Source organism: Castor canadensis, chromosome 5 (genome assembly GCF_047511655.1).
Source record: "Castor canadensis chromosome 5, mCasCan1.hap1v2, whole genome shotgun sequence".
Taxonomy (NCBI): Eukaryota; Metazoa; Chordata; class Mammalia; order Rodentia; family Castoridae; genus Castor; species Castor canadensis.
The window spans coordinates 176,747,841-176,764,057 of record NC_133390.1 but is presented as its reverse complement, the minus strand read 5'-3'; the positions used below and the strand labels follow the sequence as shown (position 1 = coordinate 176,764,057).

General features: G+C 46.3%; 1 protein-coding gene across 1 annotated transcript; it reads right to left on the bottom strand.

Annotated features, from left to right (window-relative positions):
- Positions 1–226: 226 nt before the first annotated feature.
- Positions 227–16,016, bottom strand: Rae1 (ribonucleic acid export 1). The gene is made up of 12 exons (XM_020185451.2): positions 15,827–16,016; positions 13,362–13,458; positions 12,704–12,808; positions 11,002–11,094; positions 8,991–9,077; positions 8,012–8,098; positions 7,826–7,897; positions 6,807–6,914; positions 4,099–4,205; positions 3,941–4,016; positions 3,242–3,436; positions 227–659 (listed from the first exon to the last, which is right to left on the bottom strand). Exons 2-12 carry the CDS (start codon positions 13,449–13,451, stop codon positions 573–575), a joined length of 1,107 nt encoding a protein of 368 aa, XP_020041040.1. The 5' UTR covers positions 13,452–13,458; positions 15,827–16,016; the 3' UTR covers positions 227–572.
- Positions 16,017–16,217: the final 201 nt, after the last annotated feature.

Below are 16,217 nucleotides of genomic sequence, written 5' to 3'. Positions count from 1 at the left end.
AGTGATAGATCTGCCATAGAAGTGGAAAGCACTGGGGTGCTGAGCTGGGAAGGAGGAAGCAAAGGAGAGACACACATGGGAGAGACTGTCACAGTCACAGCTCAGGACATCTTCTAAGGTGCAAGATCCCTGCAGGTCCCCAAAGGTGTGTGAAACCACAACTCAGAGCAGGATGACCATCTCCTGAGGGGCAAGGCAAGGAGAGAGAACATAGGGAGCCAGCAGACAATCTTCAAAATATTTTATTATAAAACACAGTATAGGGCTCATGGGTGCTTTTCCAATAGTCTCAAGCGCATACACTGCTAGGTGAAGTACTGCCCAACACCTGGCACTGGCCACAAGAATCCAACTTCGATGGTAACTTCAGTCCCCTCCGCCCTGGAAAACCCGAGCAGGCAGTGGAATGGACAGCAAATGGTCAGGACACTGGCTACTGCTGAGCAAAAAACACTTTCCTCCAGGGGTAGAGGAAACACCCATGCTGACGGCCCACTAAAGCTGGGCCCCAAACTCGTTCAGACAGGCCGAGTGGAGAGAAAACAACCTCGGACAACGGAAATCTCAGGCCACTACTTCTTATTCCTGGGCTTCAGCTCTTCAGCAGCGTTACGCAGGAAGATGTAATTTTTCTTTTGTGGATTATAAAACTCATGTCCCTAAAGAAAAAAATCATGATTAAAATCAACATTAGCATTCAGGTCCTGTGCTAAGTGCTAGAAGCACCTCTCTGGAGGAGGAAACAGAACAGTAATGATGGAAAGAAGTTAAAGTTGAACGTTAAACAAAAACTCTAATCCTCACTGGGGCTTGGCTCAATGGTGGCATGCTTGCCTAGTAAGCTTGAGTTCAAACCCCAGGAGCACCAAACAAATGAAAAACAGAGGAGGAGCACAGGGCTGGTGTGTGTCTGTCAGGTCATCCTGCTGAGGGCTGGTCATCACATATTTGTCTTTTGGGCACCGAGCCCCTTTCAACTCCTCATGACTTCATTACCAGGGCGGTGCCCCAGGGTGTGGTCAGCATCAGCTATGACCAGAGGAGGGCCCAGTTGGCCTGAGGTGCATCACAGGAAGCTGGCCTCAGATGACCCACCCCACAGCAGCAGTTCTGGCAGGACAACAGTGGGGGTCTGGGGAGTGAGTGTGGTTGGTGGGCCCAAGCTGGGGCAGAGTGTGTGTGTGTGGGGGGCGGTACATGAAACATCAGCAAGCCAGAACAAGCAGCAGGCGGCTAGCCTGTACAGGATTACAGATGTCAGGTAACCCTTTAGAACATCATCCCACAGGGAAAAGGAAATGTAAGTGGGATAAGACACTGTCAGATATGAGTTTAAGGAAAGCTAAGCAGGGTAGGTGAGGCAGGTGATCGGGATGAAAAGTTGTAGGTGACCGTGTGGTCTGGAGAGAGAGGTGGAACACAACTCCAGTGCACTGTGCCATTGTGCTCTGCAATGACATGCTCAGAAAGTTTTAGACATTTATAATGTCAGTTATGTCTCCTCATAATAGGTGAAGTGTAGCTATTCTGAATGGTTATGCTCAGGCAGCCAGCTAATGTCAGTCATATGCAACCATGATTTCACAACAGAGATAATGGGACAATTTCTGAGACGGTTTTTAAATTAGATTGTGACTACTATAAGATGACAGTGCTTGAATGACTTCAATTTCTAAGCAGCACTCAAAGCAAAGGCTTCCTCATTTCTTTCAGTTTACTATTTTTTGATGCTCATGATACACAGGGCCCTAAGTTAGATCTAAGTTAAAATGCACAGGGATATTCTGTGTGAGATGCTTCAGTAAAGAGTGCCATGGAAGTGAGGGGAGAAACCAAGGCCTCAAGCTCCCACACAGGCATAACCTGTGTGATGTCCACCAGGCAGAAACAAAAACATGCACTTTGTTTGCAAAACAGAGTGTGTAGCTTCCACAGGTGAATGAGAAACTAATGGAATATGACTTGGCACAAAAAAGGGAGAGATGAGTGACACATGCGCCAGCACAGTGAATTTCACAATCACTAAGCTGGGTTCCCATTTTCCTGGGAAGCCAGGAGGGAAAAAAAAGAGAACATGGTGTGTGACTCTATGCAATATTCTAGAATATACCAACTAGTTTCACATGTACATGTGCCAGGATTCAGTAGAACACTGAGAAACCCTTGGGGAGATGAAACATTCCTTATCTTGGTGGTGATGACCTCATGAGTATTCCCAGACACTAAAGCTGGTCAAATCGAGCCCTTTAATCATGTACGATTATTGCACTTCAATCACACCCTGATGAAATTTCTTAAGAAAATAAGCAGCCCCCCCAGAGAGGGAATATAGCCATGGCTAGAGCAGGTCCAATACACATGTGACCGGGCACGAGCATCATAGTGAAAGTGGACAGAACTTGGCCCGTCTGAGAAAGGGGAGACTGAAGGAGCTAAAGAAGCAGGAGCCTGGAACAGGTATGGGGGCCCTGGTGGATACTACCGAGCTCAGGTCCTCAGGAACACCAGGTATAGCACCCAGCTGAGGTTGGGAACACTGAAGAGAAGTAGGGAAGAGGGCCCAAGACCAACCCAGAAACCAAGCAGCCAGTGGCTATGTGGCCAGGGCTGGAGCCCACAAAGCATCCTGAGGAGGCCCATAAGGCTGAGGGCAAGGGAAGGCCAGCACCAAGAGGGGGCCAAAAACAGCCAGCGAAGGAGGAACAAACCAGGAAAGAGAGAGCATGGCATGAAGGCCAGAGATAGCTCATAAAACAAGAGGGGAGCGACTGTGGAGTCCAACAGGACAGGAGAATGTGGCCAATGAGACTCTGAGCACAGTCGAAGGAGGCAGCAGGTCCTTGGCAGTGAACTCAGGAGGGTACTGAGGGTGGGAGGAAGAACAGGAAAGGTGCCGAGCACTTTCTCCATGGGAAACTGGAAGCCAGTGAGGAATCTTGTGTGGGGTGGGCAGAGGAGGGACAGTGAAAGCGGAGATGGGTGGGAAAGAGTGAGGTTGGCAAGGCTGGGAAAGGGCTCAGAAGCTACTGTGTAGCAAAGGGCAGAGGGCGGGTGGCAGGAGACAGAGGAAAGCAATGAATTTGAGAGAGGCAGTCTCCAATGAAGCAAGTAGCAAGCTGCTGCCTGGCAGATAACCTACTGCCCACAGGGGGCTTGGTGCAGCAAACAGTGGTGACCAGCCCAAGAACACACAGTACATCTGGAGAAGTCACAATTCCAGCCTAGGCATTCGTACCCTCACCTTGGACCAGTCGTAGCTGGAGGCATATGCAAATATGTTCCCGTTGTGATTGAAGCAGCAAGCTGATATGGGCTGGTCTAACTGCTCTGAGGTCTTCAGTTTTGTTCTGGCGTCCTTGTCCCAGAAGCTGAAGCGACCATCAGACCCCACAGTTGCAAGGGTGCCATGAACAGGATGGAAGGCAATCCCGTTGACCTGCAGGGGTTGATGTGCACAGTGAGAAACAGAGAAGAGATGGTGGAGAGGCAGGCTTCTCCTGCCTGGAGAAGTTAGGGAGTTAGGGAACAAAACTCTTGGCTATGACCGTCAGCCAGAACTAAACCCTGCCTCCAAGAAGCCAGGGAGCAGGAATTCACGTGTGTACACAGCCAGAAATGACAAGGAGCATGGCTCTTTTTTAACCAACAGCAATTTCTCAGTCTTCTCTAGGTGTGGAAACTGTCTACCAGCACTCATTAAGAAGGTAGAAGACACTCCTCCCAAAAGTCTTGTCAGCATTCAAGAACAAATCACAAATAAAGACAGTCAAAATATTTGTAAAAATAGAAAACTGGCCCACATAAGCCATTCACCCCCAGGCAGGAACACATAGGCTCCTCCCGGACCACTCCTTTCTGATCTTGTAATCACTGAGAGACAGCTCCAAGTCTATCCTAGAGGTGTTTTCAAGGTGAAAGGTAAAAGTTTCTCTAAACATACTGCGTAGATGTCCTGAGGAGCAGAAGTATTGGTTCCATTGGATCGATGACATTTGAAGGTGAAGTTATCTTTGGCGCTGAAAAACAAAAGCTCACTTCAGTTTTCCTTTTTTAAAATATGTCTCAAGAGATAATTCCAGTAAGTTGAGTCCCACTTACGGATTTGGAGGGTTGATGTAGTGAATAGCAACTCTCCCCTCGATACTCCCCAGGGCAAAACCGGTTGGCTTGTTTTGTTTATCTTTAAAAATAGCCACACATCGATGCTATGGTTTTAAAAAAGAAAAGGTGTATTATCACAATGTAACGTTAACATTTAATGTGAACATAAAAAATTGTTACCCAGTTTTCAGGTTTAAAAAGAACCAGAAACATTACTCAAGTATGATGGAGCTATCTGCAACCCCCAGTAAGCACTACTTTCTAACTATTCAACAGCCACACAGTTCTGACTGACCTGTGCACACCTGCAACTATCCCTCTACCCAGCACTAGCCAGGCGGACGCCCTTCAGGCAGGCCATGTGTCTGTGTGTCCCTGCTTCCTGAGCTAGGAGGCAGTGCCAGGCAGGCTGTTTCACAGGAAAGTGGTAAAAGCAACAGGATCTAGGGCAGCACTTTCTAAACAGTTGCTGCCCTACACAACGCCAACAGTCTAGTCTTTCCATCAGTGGACTCCACCATGTAAGTGGAATCCTATTTGTCCACTCCTGAGACTTATTTCACTAGGTATAATGTCCTGTACGTTCATCCATGTTGTCAAGTGGCAGAATTTCCTCCTTTTTAAAGGGTGAATCGTATGCAATTGTATGTGTACACATTTCCTTTATCCATTCATTCGGCTATCGTGAATACAGATGTCTTCAAAATTCCAGTTTCAATTCTTTTAGATAAACACTCAGGACTGCTAGTTCCTATGGGCGTTCCAGTTTTAATATTTTAGGAGCCTTGTGCTGATTTCCACAACAGCTCCACCATTCTACATACCACTGACAACGCATGAGGGTTCCAACTTCTCCACATCCTCCCCAGTACTAGCTGTCTTCTACCCTTGTGACAGCAGGGGTCCTGACACGTGTGAGGCGATCTCTCACGGCGGTTCTGGCTTTTCCCTGATGAGCAGTAACACCGAATACGTTTTCACACAGCTGCTGGTGAGGCCTATCTTCGGACCATTTTTTAATTGGTTCGTTAGTCTTTTTGCTACTGAGTTGAAGGAGCTCCTTATACACTTGGCAACACAACCCTTTACCATATAGATGATTTCCCAAAATTCTCTTCCAATCCACAGGCTGCCCTTTGACTCTTGACTTGCTTCCTCTGCTGTGCAGGAGCGTTTTAGTTTGTTTTTGCTTTTATGACCTGTGCTTTCAGTGTTGCAGCCAATAAATCATTGCCAAGATCAAGGCCATGATGTTTTATCTAAGTGTTCATAAGACCTGGCTGAATATGGCAGGGACAGGAGAGAGGGGAACAGATTTCCAAACACTTTCAGTGGGAGGGAGGGAGCCTGGTGATTAATGAGACAGGAGGGAAGAAAAGGAAGGAGAGGTGAGTCAAGGATGGCTTGAAGATTTCCAGCTTAGCCAACCAGGCATATGGCAGCCCCATTTAATGAGATGTGCAGCATCAGGACGACAGGGTGGGTAGGGCAGATCAACTATTCACTCGAGGAACATTTATAAAACTCTGCACATAGAAAACATACGTGCAACACCTACAGCATGGAGGTTGAAAGAGCTGCAGAAAGGGTTCCTAGTTGGGCACAGGGCATTGCTGGGCTGGGAACTCAGGGAGAAACACGAAAGAATTGTGTGGTGCTACTGCTGGAAGCACACAGTGGAGTCTGTGGGGAATCTGAGTGTACAGCACACAGGTGAGGCTGAGTGGCAGCAACACATGGGAGATGAGGTTGTGCTCGGGTTAGAAGGAGGAGGGCCATGGCAGATGAGCGAGGAAGCTGGACACTCAGCAAAGAGCCAGCAAGGCAGATGAAGCAGAGGCCACAGACAGAACAGGCTGGCATTACAGATGCCGATAGCCAGCAGTTTAAAGACATGCAGGAACACTGAGGACTGGGGTTCTGTTCTAGGTACGGTGATTTCATCAGTGTCCACTGGGGCTGAGGGCTCAATGGAGAGGTGAGATGGTGGGAGGTAAGGAAACAAAGAGTAGTCATGCTAGACACCTGACCTCACAGGAAAAAGGAATGCAGGTGGAACTAGAGGAGAATGGAGGGCCAGGTGTTTTTTAGGACAAACCAGACTTGGGCAGGGTTCTATAAAGTAGTAAGAGTAGCATCCTACAGGAGAGGGGCGATGGACCTGAGTCAGGTTCCTGTGACAAATGCAGGACAAAAGGTCCCACCAAAAAACTGGCCTCCAGAAGATCTGGTTTCTACCTACAAGGAGAAGGCAGGGGAAAATGAGGCACTGGCAGGCTTCCGGATTCAGCAGGAGGAAGACAAGGCAGGTCCCAACTGTTGACTTCTTTGTTCTCTGAGCAGGAACTGATGTGATCTGCTGAGACAAGGCTATAGGAGGGAGAAGCCTTGGAGCCTGAGGAGGGCCCAGCAGTCCTATGGCCGGGAGAGTGAAGCTAAAGAGGAAAACCTAGTGATCATGTATGCACAATGAAGACCAAGCTGAAGGTGGATGTGTAGAATTTACAACGGAACCAATCTACCCAGATGTGCAGTTTTATCCAGTAGTACTCAAGACAGGTAAGTTGAGCTCATCCACGGATGGTTTCGCTACTCACTAAACACTTGTGCTTGTCTCCTTAAATTCATCCCAGTAAGCATACGGTCAGGCTTCTAAGCAGGTATGACTGTCCTCCCCACAGGAGTACCACCCTGCTCCACCTCACCTGGTGCTTCAGCGGAGACTCAATTCTCCTGAACTCAGAAGGCTGATTCTCTAACTGATACACAATCAGGCCCCTCTCCGCAGTGGCTACCACGGCCATTGGATATATCTAGGGAACAGAGGAAAGCAGTCACTCAACATGAAAGGAGTGGGCTTTTGATACCAAAGTATTCCATCAATTTTGCTGATCACAAAATTCCAAATTTTTAAAAAGTTTGAATATCAATAATATCAACGTGTTTCATAAAAAAACCTAAAAAATTGTATTTGTAAGTAGATCACCCATACATATTTGAGGCTTTTTTTTTAAACCCACCAGGAACTGAGATGAGCTGAAAGTCATCTACACTGTCCCTCAAACGATAATGGCTGACATTATGGTAGATTTTATTCCAGCCTTTTTTCCTGAGCATTGTGTGTACATTTCTGTGTAACTTGCACCCTTTATGTGAACCATGTTTTGTGAGGATAAGCCCCATTACATATTTTTTCAAGAATACTACAGTGGCTGTCTACCACTGCCTCAAATGATCGCCCCACAGGATCACAGGGCTTGTTTAGCCATGCCCCTTGCTGGCCCACTGATCAGTCCCCATGTTCACTATATTCAATCAAGCAAAGACTATTTGCACCCATCATTTTTCTCGTGATAAACTCTTAAAAGTAGAATTGCTGGGGCAGTTGATAACAATCCTAAGCCTCTGACTGCGTGGCTGGAGAAAGTTTGTTTCCAACCCACTTCCAGACATCCCCAAAAACCAGAACCACAACCCAAATTTACTATAAGTTTTTCTACCACCACAATGATGAACGTCACACTGGGGATGACATGTAGTTAGCTGTGCATATGTCTAAGCAAGTGCCTAAAACTCCCATATTTACTAATTGTGGAACAAATGCAGTTTGAGCCTGAACTGTATCCCCGTATCTGTCAATAAAACTGAGGGAAGGATGCCATAGGTGAGGGATGTTTAATTATGTTTTAATAATTATGTTTTAATAGGAAATTCAGTTCCTTACCACATCAGCACAGTAACACCTTTCAGGGAGTTGCAAGACCATCATAGGATTTGATGATCGGGTGTCCCAAAACTAAAAGCAAAAAGGAGGAGCAGTAAGTTACTGTTTGGAGCTGGAGTCCACCAAGGACTGAGGATGAACACCCAGCCTGTGCAGGCCTCACAACCCCACAGCTGCTTGTTATACCTTTAAAGTCTTATCCCAGCTCCCGGTCATCACACAGCTGTAGTTTGGGGCTTTGATCCAATGTATGGTTTTCACAGGAGCATCGTGCTTTCAACAAGACAAAAACCAAACAGAACAATGCAACATTTGCTAAATAGCATTTAGTTCTGGAAATTCAAAGAAGAGGAACTAATTTAAATACTGCAAACATACCAAGCAAAAATCAAAGGATATCTCAGTGCTTCCCTATGGCCAAAAATACTCACCAAAAATTTTACTCCTACTACTGTCATTCTTGACAATAAGATTCTCCCTGAGAGATGTTCACAAATAACTACTGGAGAACTCTTCCAGTTTCATTTACTATGGTGACATGAAACAAGAGGTCAGGGAGATGCTTCTGGTATGTGGTACCATGGTCTCAGCATATATAACACTGTGCTGAAACTGTGTCCATGTCAGGAACTTCTTCCTGTCCCCTTTACCAGGTTGGGCCTCAGTTGCGGGCTCTCCTTTTGCTCCTTCTCATTGTTCCTCACATGAGCATTTTCCTGTTGTCTGAGACTCTGAAACCTCCACAGGGATGTGGAGGTATCTCTGACTCACTGCTGTGTTTCTAGCCTCATGACAGTGCTGGCACATGGCACTGAATGACAAGTGACCACATGCAGCTGAAAAAGGCAAGTGACACGTGGGTGCTGGGTGTCAAACATGTGAATGCCAAGGACCATTTACAACATTTGCCTCTTATAAACTTTAATGTCACTTCTTCCTTGTGATGCCACCTACACATGAAAGACTCATGGCAAAGTGCTGTGGGCAATACCAGGAAACAAAAATGACTATAAACTGTGCCACTTTTCTGCTGAAGACGTTTCTGGTTCACTGACTTGGGACGGGGAAGCTGCACTTTGCCTGTAACAGACAATTATCATAATCAAGGAATCCTCACAAGCCTAGGCACCAGCCTTGCCAGCTTCTTGCAGAGGGCACCCATTACCTGTGCGATCTGGATGGCCTGATTACTATTAAGGTCCCACATTTTGGCAGCTTTATCACAGGATGCTGTAAACACTTTGCTCCCATCCTAAAATAAAAAGAAAATTTGTCATTCTAAGAAAAATTAAACCTCTGTATGTACACTTAGACATAAGGTTACACATACTTGTTTTGCAATTTTAATTTTTCTAATTATTTGGGAGCCAATGTATTGCAAGCTACAGTGCCATAAACAAAACACTTCCAGCTGTACGCTTTACTGATTTATTAAGAGATAACATATGAGAACTAAGCCTCACTCTCCTCCCAGACCCCCACTTTCCTCTAAAAGCCAAGTCGGGCCATTTTTAGATTTTCTTATTTTGATAAACTAGGAGTCTCCAGAAAGTTGCAATACAGTGTAAACACTCATAAACATCTCATCTATTCACCAACTGTAAACACTTGCCCACATTCACGTGTGCCTCATTTTCTGTACATACATGTACATCTAAGATCACTGTCACTTCTGTTCAGCTCCATTATTTAATAGCACTCTCAGGTGTGTGCAGTAAAACTACACTGGTTTACAACAATCGCTGGTTCCACCTCTGCTGTAAACTAGCTCAATAAATGAGTACTCACTGTGCACTGGTTTTTAAAAATTCACATGTAGAACCCACACAGTAGGTCTATCTACCCTGTCACTAGAGCTTAAAAGCAGCCACACACATCATGTGATGAATGAATGAGTGTGACTGCATTCGATAAAACTTTATTTATAAAACAGGCAATGGGCCAGATTTGGCTCATGGCCACCGTTTGTGAACTCAGGGCCCACAATGTTTAACTTCTGGACTCAGAGCTGAGCTCTTCCACTGTCCTCCCCTACTAAACTTTCTCTCCATCTAAAAGAAGAGAGGAAACCTTTCTCTTCACTTTACTAATGAAGTCAGAGGAACAATGCTATAGATCCTTGGACTCTACAATTCCATTAATAGATAGGTGAACAAATGGTCACGCCTCACATCACGGTCTACTGCTCAGCTACGAAAAGGATAAACCACTGTTCATATGCCATCTGGATGGATCTCCAATGCATTACACTGAGTGAAAAAAAGCTACTTAAAAGGTTCCACTGGCTCACACCTACAATCCTAGCTATTCAGGAAGCAGAGATCAGAAGGATAGCTCAGCATACTAGTTCATGAGACCCTATCTCAAAAAAAAAAAAAAAAAAATCTTTCACAAAAAAGTGCTGGTGGAATGGCTCAAGGTGTAGACCCTGAGTTCAAGCCCCAGTACTGCAAAACCAAAACCAAAAAACCCAGAGAAATCAGCTAACTAAAGCTAGCATTAAGAGCATCAATAAATTACTAAATCTACAGTCAGAAAACCTGTAGATTTTCTGTAGATGTGTATGTGTACACATACACATGCTGCAGCATAAGCATTCTTAATCTAAAAAGCAAATGCACTCAAATTTCTGAGTGCCATGCACCATTTAACCAGTCAGGAATGATCAACCAGCACTCCTTACAAACATTACGTTCAAAAAATTCTGAAATCTGAGATACTTCTGGTCCCAGGTATTTCAGATAAAGGATAATTAACCCGTGTTTATGTTTAAATTATTAAATATTCTGAATCACACAGTACTTCCAGTAGACCTGAACATTAGAAATGGACAGAAACAAGCCAGGTATAGTGATGCATACCTGTAATGCCAGCTTCTCAGGAGGTGGAGATCAGAAGGATCAAGTTAAAGTCAGCCAGGGCAAAAAATTGGTGAGACCCCCAAATTTCAAAACAAGCCAGGTGTTGTGGAGCACTGCTATGTGGGAAGCAGAAGTAAAGAACTGCAGTCCAAGGCTGACCCTGGGAAAAATGTGAGAACCTATCTAAAAAATAACTAAAGCAGGAAAGGGCTGGAGATGTGACTGAACTGGTAGGAGGAAGCCTGCCTAGCAAGCGTGACGTTTTGAGTTCAAATCCCAGACTGCAAAAAAAAAAAAAAAGAGACTGAAACATACGTCACTCCAGCAGACATCGAGCACAGGCCCAGTGTGCATCTGCTGGGCTTTTGGGATGGTTTGCCCACTGTCTTGAACTTCCCAGCAGCGAACCTGAAACAAGAACACAAATTCAAACAATACGATAAGCACTTACCACCTAGTAACTAACGGGTACAATCTAACTACACATAGACTTCTTTTATCAACCTAATTATCTAATTTTAAGAACAAAGCGACTGAAATGTACACACAGGCTGCTAGTTTCCTAGTCCCAAGCCGTTAATACAGAAACTCTATCACTTACACCTAAAACTGCAGAAGGGTTGCTCTTTGCTCCTCACAGGAGGAGCTCTTAAAAAAGCAATCTGTCTTTTAAGGTAGAATAGAGCATAACTTGCACATTAACTTCAGAGAATTAGGATCGAAGTAGAAATTAACCTTTCTACTTTGAATACCTTCATTTCTACGTCATTTCCCCATTCATAAACGTAATGCATTTTACTTAAGAGATTTTGTGACCATGACAAGAAAGTAACAATTCTCCTGGCTCTCCCACAGACCCACAGTCATCCATGTGCTTTCAACTCTTCTGTCACTATGCTCGAGTTGTCCTGGATCTTCACACAAATGCAGCCTCTCGCTGCACTGCCACCCTGTTCATCCTCAAATGTTCTTCTAGCACTTTTTGGCAGCAAATCAAACGAGATCTTTCAGAACCCACACACAAAAAGCAAACTTCTCAGTCCTGACTCACTTTCTCTCTACTGCTCTCCCCACACCCTCTCCTCTACCCTGTCGTCCGTGCTACAGGCCAGTGTGAAATCTTCTCCAGACACTCTTAAGGTCATTTTTTAAGGCAAGGCAGTAGCAGGTAGTGGCTCAGAGTGTGGCTCCCACGCCTGACTGCAGATCTGCCTCCTGGTTTCCCCACTGGGATCTGTGACACTACTGCTGTGGGTCTCAGCATTAGGTTATGGAGATGTAACAAGCACACAGTACATGCTAGGCTTAAGCTTTCCTTGTTGGTACTTGTATACTTCTATACTTTTAGTTTTTGTTAACTTGATAGAGAATCCATGACATAAATTTCTGACTATAAATGTGACTGAATGGTCCACACTCTGTCTGTGAGGTGTCTGTTCACACCCCATGCTCATTACTCTATCAGTTTGTTAATCTTTTTTTTGTATGTGTATATCTTTCTGAACATAATGGGTAACTGTAATGCAGGATTTGTGCTATTATCAAAAGTTGAAAAAGCTGAACACATGCTTGAAGAACATCTTTCAAATACCAAGAATAAAATTTGTGTACACCAACAGGGGTAACACTCATTCTCATGAATAGTACACTTGGTTTGAGAATGAGCTTCAAGATACTGGACTAGTGTAGGAATTTTTGAGCAATGCACATGACTGATGTCTTTGCTCAGAAGGGCTCACAGATGCTAACCTGGCTTCCTTTTGCTGGGGGGGGGGGCGGGGGCGGGGGGCTGTGGGAACAGACAGTACTGGGATTTGAGCTCAGGGCTTCATATTTGCTAGGCAGGCACTCTACCACTAGAGCCACTCTGCCAGCCTCTAACCTGGCTTCCTGAAAAAGGGCCTGTATAAGCCTTAACTCTGACTAATCCTCATGGTCCAGAATGGAGCTAACAGGCAAGTTAACCCTACCCACACAGAGACATGATTTACAGAAGATGCATTGAAAGAGCACTTACATCATTAGCCCATGATCCTGCAATAAGAAAGTTCCCCGGCAAAGTTGGAGGGCTAAAAGACAGACAGCCAATACTATCATCAGGAGAAGATGTGACTTCAATATCCTGGGAAGGGAAAGTCATTATTAAAATGTATATATTACCACGGTGTCAAAATCTTTCTCAGGAACCATCTCCCAATGATGTTTCCTTGTCTCAAGAACTAACTGGATTTGACCTTTCCTTACTTTGATCAAGCAGAGAAGTAATAAGCAAGCCCAGGAAAGCTGAAAAAGCCCTGCTGGGACTAGAAGAAATTAAAGGCCCAAAGTCAGGTTTTCCCCCATGGTGCCCTCTAGTCACTCTTGCCCCAAGAGCTTGAACAGTTATGTCTTGTCCTTCCCTTCTCCCACGGGAGAAATCCTGATCCCAGAGTCCTTAGCAGCCCTCGGGAAGCCGGGGTTTTCATAGGCACCTTGGGTGATTCTAGAGACCCAACAGGTCAGGAGGAACCAGACACTACTCCATCAGAGAGATCATCTCTGTGCTCCAAAGCTTGAGAAAGTTGGGCCAAAGTCTCAGAGTTTTCATCCCAAGGGAGGCTTGCATGTCATGTAGCTGCTGTAGGGAGCCCTGGCCTAAACTCACCCTACAAACTCTGCAGAGCTTTATGCAGTACCTTCATGGGGTTGTGATTATCTGTGGTTGTGCTGCCAAACATGCTGGTCCCACCAGTGCCAAAACCTGAGGTTGCTCCAAACAGACTCATTTTGGCTCTGCAACCAAAGGAAATTATTAAGGACAGCTTCTTTCTTAAGCCTTAGAAGGAAGATACTCCAAACAGCTTGATGTCAGGCTTCTCTTCAGAAGAGATCTACACATGCAACAAGCAGAATGCTATTTAAAAACGAACTCTTAATTTACAGGAAGTTGTACAGAGAATCACGCATACTCTGCATCCAGTCTCCCTCATTCTACATGATACAGCAGACTATTCTTTGATTACCAGCTAGAAAATAAATGTCCTCATTACTTATAGTTAGACATGGAGCTGCACACCAGGAAGAGTCAGAATACAATAGTGAAGAGACAGAAGGACCTCATTTCTTCAGGTTTCCACCTAGTGGGAGTTCACAATCTTCTTAGTGCTGTACCTCTCATGAAGTTACCTAGAAAAGCACCCAGCCCTAGCAGGAAATAATTTCTTTTTAGGAGGACTTTGAAAACAGTAATCCACTTTGGTCCACTTATGCACTGAAAGGTCTGGCGTTCTGTTATGGGCATTTGCCCAGCAAGACTCCCCACCCGGAGTTCTTTCCTGGGCAGCATGTCCAGCATGGAAAACCAGGCTCTGAATGGGACTCTGCCACTGACCTCTCCTGGAATCCCCATTTACCTGCTCTGCAAACAGACTGTTGCACATTCTCTGCAACTGCTCTGAGGATCAAATCAGATTATGGAGAAGTGCGATGTCTAGCATGTAGACAACTTTTCCTTTCAAGGAGAAAGACAATACATTTTAACTCCCTAATGATTCACATATATTAATGTCACATTTTTAATACTGTTAGTGGCTAGCAAATTTTCACATCTGAAGTCTACCATGTCAAGTACCTTTTCAAAGGAACCAAGCAACAGAATGATGTTACTTGCTTAGGAGGATAACATTCAAGAAAAATAAGGTCAGACGTAATAGGTCAGAGCCGCAGGCATTAACATCTCAGAAAGGGATTTTGTAAGGTCACAGTGCTCGCCAACCTCCTCTCTGCCCTCAAATGTACAGAGGCCTTAAGCGCACTGGTTAACTGCCTCAGCAACCAAACAAGGACGACAAGGTTCTTCAGTCACCACATAGGCACCAGCCACAAGCCTTGGGTAAGTTATTTAGCCTTGGCTTTCTCCTCTAATACCTACTTCAGAGTTATGAGAGCCAAATGAAGGCTGCCCACAGTGCCTGAAACACAGTGGGTTCTACTTTTTAGAAATACTGGGGTTTGAACTCAGGGCCTTGCACTTGCTAGGCAGGTGTCTTATCACTTGAGCCACTCCCCTAAGCCCCCTTTTGCTTTATTAATTTTTCCAGTAAGGTACTGCGTTTTTGCTCAGGGCAGGCCTTCGACTAGGATCCTCATACTTACACCTCCCTCATAGCTAGGATTACAACACGCACCATAATGACGATCTTCACAGGTTTTTAATAAACATCATTTCTGCTCCATTCCTTCTCCTGGTTAGGAGGCTACCATGAAGGATGAGTCCAGGGAACAGTCACACAAGTACCCATTAGCTGGTGCGGACACCGCCTGTGCTGAGCACTGGGAAGCCCCAGGTAACTGGGGAACCTGCGCATCTCCTCCCCTGCTCTCTCCAGCCACAGCTGCACCCTGCCCAGCATGGTCCTATCTGCTGCTCCCACAGCCCAAGAGGACTGGCCAGCTCCCTCCCCCAACTCCCCAGCGGCTTCCTTTCCAATATTCAGACGTGGGCTGAAAAGCAGCCTCAGGACGTTGTTCGAGAGAGACCTCCATAGCCACGGCTGGATGAACTTAATGCTGTCTACGTTATACGTGGAGAAGCCACCCACCCAGCGGCTTCCCTAACTTGACACAGCTGACCTTCCATCACGTGCCCTCCTGGTCTTCGCAGCACGGGTGACCATCTGCGACGTCTCCTTTACAAGCACCCTCTCCCCCGCCTGCAGGAGGGGGAGCGGTCAGGGCCCGCCCGGATCCTTCGGGGTCTCGCCGCGCAGCCACGGCCCTGGCGGCTGGCACGCACGCACACGCTCACGCACCCTCGTAAAGGCCAGTACTTGGCGGAGAAGAAAACAGGCCGCCCTTCTGCAGAGCACAGCTCAGAGAAGGCTCCTCTAAGGAGGTGACGCGTCGGGACAAAAGTCAGAAACGGGAGCGGGGAGGACACAGGCGTTAAACGCAGCCATTAACTGTGTGACCCTTCCCAGCCTCAGTTTCCCCACAGGAAAAACGAGGTTAGATCCAAGGTCGCCCCCGAGGCCTCCTCCAGCTCGGACCGCGTTTCCAAGGGCCCCTAACGGAACTCGGTCAGCAGGCCGGCTCGCGCCCAGGGTCCGGAAGCCAAGCATCCTCCGCCGGCGCCACTGAGCGGACGCAGCAGGAGACCTACCTGAGGGATGCACTGCGGCGGGAAGCGGGAGAGGTTGTGGAATTCGCAAATCTGCTCCGGAGAGGGGAAGAGGGCGAGGGGCGCGGGCAGGAATCCGAAGAACCCGGGATTTCCTCCAGGCAGAGGTAGAAACTGCCCCCAATTACAGTGGAAAAATAGCGCACGCGCTCGAAGTCACTTCCGGTGTCGCCCGGAAGGCGTAGGGGAAAGAGGCTCCTCCTTCCGCAAGGCGACTACACATGCGCAGAAGCGCTATTGAAGTTGAGAGGAAATCCTTACGCCAGCAGTTTGCCAATTGGCGAAAAGTTGGTGAAGCTGTGAGTTGCCAAGCAACCGTTTTTACAACTCCTCAACCTCGGCTACTGTACGAAGTTAGCTGATTTCGCTTGTG